Raw genomic sequence first — 5,972 nt, 5'->3', positions numbered from 1 at the left:
ACGCAAATTTGAGCCGAGGATGGGTTGAAAGCAGACATAAAACAGACAAAAGTCTGTTTGCGCCCGCGCGCTGGGTCGTTTGGTTCGTTCGTTTTACGGACGCATGCGGACACGATGGGTCGGTGGAGTTGGCCTGACGTTTCGGGAGAAGTGGGCACGCGGACAGGATGGGTCGGTGGAGTTGGCCTGACGTTTTGGGGGAAGTGGGGTCCGGTTACTGATGCTCTTGTCGATTGCAATGATAGACTCCCTCTTCACTTCTCTTCAGTCAACTGTGTGGTGTAGAGCCGATCGAGCTGTGGAAGCGGAGCCATGGAATCGGCGGCGAGCGCCTTCCTGAGGAGCGTGATGGGGAAGCTGTTCCAGGTGCTGGAGGAGTACAACAAGCAGAAGGGCCTCCGGCAGGACACCCTCTCCATCCAGCAGGACGTCCGCATGATCGCCGCCGCCATGGACGACCGCCTCCACGCCCTGCGCAGGGGCGAGCAACGCACCGCCGTTGCCAGGATCTACAGCGAGGAGATGCTTGGCCTGGTGCACGACGCCCAGGACTGCATCGACCGCATCGTCCACCGCCTCACCTGCAGGCCCCGCGTTGGCGGCGGCGGAGGCGGAGGAGGAGCGGCGCTGATCCGCCGGGTCGCCGCCGTCGCCCACGAGCTGAGGAAGGTCCAGAGTCGCTCGGGCTTCGCCGACGAGATCCGCCAGCTCAAGGCCCGCCTCAAGCTGGCGCACGAGCGCGTCCTCGGCATCCCCATCCCCCCCGCCGCCGCCAGCTGCTGCCACGAGTTCGCGGCGGCGGCGCCGTCGTGTCGTTTCGCGCGCAACCCGGTGGGCATCGGGAGGCCCGTGGAGGATCTCCTGTCGATGCTGGATGAGGTGGAGGGCGAGAAGGAGCAGCTGAGGGTGATCTCCGTGGTGGGGTTCGGCGGCTTGGGGAAGACCACCCTCGCGAGGGCTGTGTACGAGGACCCTCACGCCGTGGAGAAATTCCATTGCCGTGCTTGGGTTGCCGCCGGTCGGTGGTCGCCAGAGGTCACCGGCCACGGGGTCGGTGAGATCCTACGCGATGTACTCCAGCAAGTTCGCCCCAAAGACGCCATGGACGTTGTTGCTGATAATGGCCAACGTATTGAAGCCTTGCTCAAGGAATACCTCAAGGATAAGAGGTGTGCATCTTTCCCTACTCTTTACTTCGTCTCCCTAATAATTTAGATTGTTCTTAGTGAAATCTGAATTTGGGGATCTAGTGAATTTTGGGGATCTTCACTATTGAATTTCATATGCTACTCCCAAATAATTTTAGATTGTTCTTAGTAAAATTATAATTTGGGGATCTAATTTCTATTGAAATTTCTTCTGAATTGCATATGCACTACTCATCTTCTAACCTCTGTTTTTCATCTCCCAATTTTATTTCTAGGTATTTAATTGTCATAGATGACATGGGGATGGAGCAATGGAGCACTATAAATTCCATCTTCGAAAACAATGGCAAAAGCAGCAGAATCCTACTGACCACAACTATTCAGTCAACAGCTAATATCTGCAGCCATGGCAATGGTTATGTGTACCAAATGAACACACTTGGTGAAGAGGACTCCAAGAAAATAGCTCTTCAGGAGGTACGGTCACCTGAGCTGGAGCAGGGGTCCATGCCGCTGCTGCAGAAATGCGGTGGTCTTCCACTTGCTCTCGTCAGTGTCTCCGATTTCCTGAAATGCTCAGGTGAGCCTACGGGGGAGCGATGCACAGAGCTATGCCGTAACCTGGGTTCTCATCTGAGAGAGAAGCATGGCCATGACAATTTCGCAGAACTAAGAAAGGTGCTGATGCATAACTATGACAGTTTGTCAGTGTATGCTATGACCTGCTTGCTATATCTTGGTGTATTCCCTAACAATCGTCCCCTCAAGAGGAAAGTTGTTATCAGGAGGTGGTTAGCGGAAGGATATGCACGGAGTGATTCTCTTCGCAGTGAGGAGGACATTGCGGATGAGACTTTCAAGGCGCTTGTCGACCGGAATATCATACAGTCCATTGGCACAAGGAATAATGCGCAAGTGAAGACGTGCATGACTCATGGCATCATGCACGAGTTCGTGCTGCACAAGTCCGTGTCACAGGGGTTCATCGCGACATCGTCTCGTGATCATCCAAGACCCCATGCCTATGTTAATAATGCCTGCCACCTTTCCATCCATGGTGGCAATGTGACAGATAGTGAGGCCTCTGACGAGGATTTATCTCGTGTTCGGTCTCTAACAGTCTTTGGAAAAGCAGGTGATGCTATTTCTTATGTTCGTAAATGCAAACTGCTACGAGTCTTGGATCTGGAAGAATGCAGTGATCTGGAAGATAGTCACCTCAAACACATAGGCAAGCTATGGCATCTAAAATATCTAAGTGTTGGGGGCAGTATTGCGAAGCTTCCGAGCAGCATCGATGGACTGCACTGCTTAGAGACCCTGGATTTAAGGAGAACCAAGATAAAGACAGTGCCCATTGAGGCCATTATGCTGTACCACTTAGCTCATCTGTTCGGAAAGTTTACAGTTGACAAAGAAGATCTAAACAATGCAAACAAGATGAGCAAAGCAACGAAGTTCTTGTCCGGAAACAAGAGCAACCTGAAGACTTTAGCTGGATTTGTCACAAACGAAAGGCAAGGGTTTCTTCAACTTATGGTTCACATGAGAAATCTGAGAAAGGTCAAGATATGGTGTGGGCCAGTTGCAAATGGAAGTAACTACACCAATGATCTTTCCAAGGCCATTCAGGAGTTCACCAAGGTCCCCATGGACAATGTGGGTGCCCGTTCTCTATCACTTGATTCAGAAGAATGTTCCGAAGACTTGCTGAGTTCGCTTGCTTTTGAGCCATGCTCGGAGGATTCCAAATATGATGTAAGGTCACTGAAGCTACGTGGCAAGCTACTCCAGTTACCCCCGTTTGTTCCCTTGCTGTCAGGTCTCACTGAACTGTGTATTTCATCAGCTACTCTGACACGGGATCTTCTATCGTCTCTGATCAATTTGAGAAACTTGCTTTACCTCAAGTTGATTGCGAATGAGCTTGAGAGATTTGAAATGAAATCAGGGGCATTCCCAAGCCTGCGTCGTCTGTGCTTTGTAGTGCAAAGTCTCACTTCAGCTCTGCCAGCAATCGAACAAGGAGCTCTGCCGAACCTTGTTTCACTCCAGCTGCTCTGCCCGAGTCTAGTTGGTCTTTCCGGCATCCAAATCAGACACCTCAGACATCTCAAGGAAGTCATGGTTGACTCTGGAGTGCCTGACCAAACACGACAAGACTGGGAGCAAGCAACAAAGAACCATCCGAATAGGCCGAGACTCATGTTGCACAAAAGTGGTGTTCGAGTGGAAAGCGAGGGTCCGGGGAATGAAGAAGTTTCAGCTGTGAGGGACAAGCGGAAAATATGTGTAGTCCAACCAAGTTTGGATGATGGACTGGATTCTAGTCTCAAGAAGATGAGACTTTCATCAGAGTCTTCTTCGCGGCTTCAAGTGATTGTCCAATCAACTTCCTCATCTGGTCACTGAGGCAGACGGCAATGATGATTCAGCGAAGCAAGCTGCTGCGGTGATGATTCAGCTTGGATACCCAAACCAGAGACATGATAAATGACGAGCTGCTGTTGTATTGTACGGTGTGTAGTTTTACTTCTGGCGACAAGTTTTGTCTCCTTATTTTCTTGTCTATATGCTCATGGTTTTCTATTGTTACAAAGTTAACCATGTTGCAAATTGCAAGATAATCTTTGTTTCCATGCCCAATCCACCTCTTGCAACTGTATATTCACATCATGCAAGAAACAGAGCAGGGCTAAAGCTAGCACTATGTTGGCTGTTCTTCAGAAGCTAACAAACAGCCAGTTGCTGATTAAGCCCTATGCCCACCACACTACCTTCAAAGCTGCGCGGCCTTGCGACAGAGCTCATGAATGCCTTCATGACTTCCATGGAGGCATCTCTCTGGAGCAAGCACATGGCGTACTCCATGACTGCGGCATCGCAGGGCAGCATGATCCTCCCGTCATCGCCGCGTGAACTCCTCCTGGGACATCCTCAGAAGCTCGCTGAAGATCGATGTGCCGAGGTATGCCAGCGGCACCTCGAACCGCGCCCTGTCGGCGGTGTACACCACACAGTGGCCCTTCATTGCCACCGACGGTGAAGTGGCGCAGCACTCGTCATTACCTGCTCCTTTCGCCGCTGTTGTGGTCCGGGTGAGCCTCTTCCTCCCGATGGCCGCTATTGTCTGCCACTTCTTTGCCATCTGAGAAAGTCTCTTGGCACTAACCATGTTTGGTTTACTCCTCTTTCTTTGCTAGGTGTAGTGGTGCTGCTTTAGCTTGTGCTTTCTGGATGAACTGATGAGGTGATGGTGGTGCTAAGCTGATGAATTTATACAGATGAGGGGGGAGGAAGAGAAGGGAACGCTGCAGTTTAGGTGCAGCTATCCTGACAGGTTGGCAAGGGACAGAGCCATGAGCTCAAAGCATGCAATGCTGTAAGTGCAAGGGCAGGCAGTGTGATCTTGATTAGATTTCTCTGGGGCTATCTGTTTGCCACTTGTTGCCGGGGACGATATTAGCAGGTCTCTTGTCTTGGGTGTGCTTGGAGACATCACAGTATGCTCCCATACTCACCTGTTTTAGTGGCAAAGATTAGGCATGCACGAATTAAGGTCCAATTCTATTTGTGAGGTACACACTAATAATTATGAGTGCTTGATGATTGGATCCTATTGAAATGAAATATGTAGAGTGGCCCCTGAGATGGAGATATCTAGTCTGACAGTTGGTCATGCCGGTCATGACAGATTATTGATGAAGAACCAGATAAGATCTCATCAGCGGCCCAAAACTACATACTCCCTCCGTCCGGAAATACTTGTCCTTGGAATGGATTACAAATAACTGATGTCTATCATCAAGTGCTAGACCACATCTCAGTTGAAACTTGAGATGACCATCTATATTTTTGTCCTATGTAGAAGCATAGGTTTTGTAAGAAAAATGATGTTAAAGCGTAGGGGCAATTCAGAACTGCTGTCGACGTGTTTTTCATGTGAACTTCTATGATTTATTATAAGAAAGTAAAAACACAAGAGAAAGGAAGAAGTTTGGACTAACAAGATTGATCATAATCTGTGGGAGATTATAATCATTCTTGCCTCCATGCCATTTTGGGCTAATTAGTACTCCATTATTTTTTATTCTTTTCTAGGGACAATTTGGTGCCATGTGCCCTTCAAATCTTTGGTACACATTCTTTTATGTAATAATGGAAGATTAACTCCTGGCATCTGCTTACAGAGATCTTTGGTGTGCATTATCCAATTTGAGCCTTACCTTAATTTATCACACCCATAGCTTAGCTGCAGAGCCACTCAGCCTTCAGGTGTCCCAACTCTGCTCTGAATACACAAGAGCTCGTCTGAACCACTAGGAAGTACAGTAATGTACTAGTAACGTGTCAAATCTGTGAAACTTGCAATAAGATCCTTTAATTTACTATCCCATATGGAACTAGATATTTACATCATTCTAATGAAAGGATAAAGAAAAATTCTAGAAAGATGACTTAATTTGTGAATCTTCAGGAGCTAGAAACAGCAGAGTAGCTCTGTTTCTTTTGTTTTTCTTTTGCGAAAAAACAACAGAGTAGCTAGAAACGTTTCTAGCTACTCTGTTACCCAAACGCTGAATCATGGAGACCGCCTAGCAGCCTGTAGCAGCATTAGGTGATGCATTGGTCTCTTTTTTGCATGATTGCCTTCGCCGCCACTTCAGAATCTGGCTCGACGAGAGGCCCATGCAGGACGCCACCACGAAATGGATGGCGCGGAGGCCCTCTTCGCCCTTGAAGCCACCAGGAGGCTGGTACTCCAGTATTCTTTATAAGAGTAATTTGTGGTTGTTCACTCTCAGAGCTTGACTGGACCGCCCT

The 5,972-nt window shown here is 48.8% G+C and overlaps 1 protein-coding gene and 1 pseudogene across 1 annotated transcript; one reads left to right on the top strand and one right to left on the bottom strand.

Moving 5' to 3' along the window:
- Positions 1-221: 221 nt before the first annotated feature.
- LOC123104692 (disease resistance protein RGA4) lies at positions 222-3,794 on the top strand. Its single transcript, XM_044526570.1, has 2 exons — positions 222-1,169; positions 1,424-3,794. The coding sequence occupies exons 1-2, from the start codon at positions 313-315 to the stop codon at positions 3,558-3,560; spliced, it is 2,994 nt and encodes a 997-aa protein (XP_044382505.1). The 5' UTR covers positions 222-312; the 3' UTR covers positions 3,561-3,794.
- Positions 3,673-4,494, bottom strand: LOC123104693 (auxin-responsive protein SAUR36-like; annotated as a pseudogene).
- Between the last annotated feature and the right edge of the window lie 1,478 nt (positions 4,495-5,972).

Source organism: Triticum aestivum, chromosome 5A (genome assembly GCF_018294505.1).
Source record: "Triticum aestivum cultivar Chinese Spring chromosome 5A, IWGSC CS RefSeq v2.1, whole genome shotgun sequence".
In the NCBI taxonomy this organism is placed as follows: domain Eukaryota; kingdom Viridiplantae; phylum Streptophyta; class Magnoliopsida; order Poales; family Poaceae; genus Triticum; species Triticum aestivum.
This window is presented reverse-complemented; position numbering and strand designations above follow the sequence as displayed.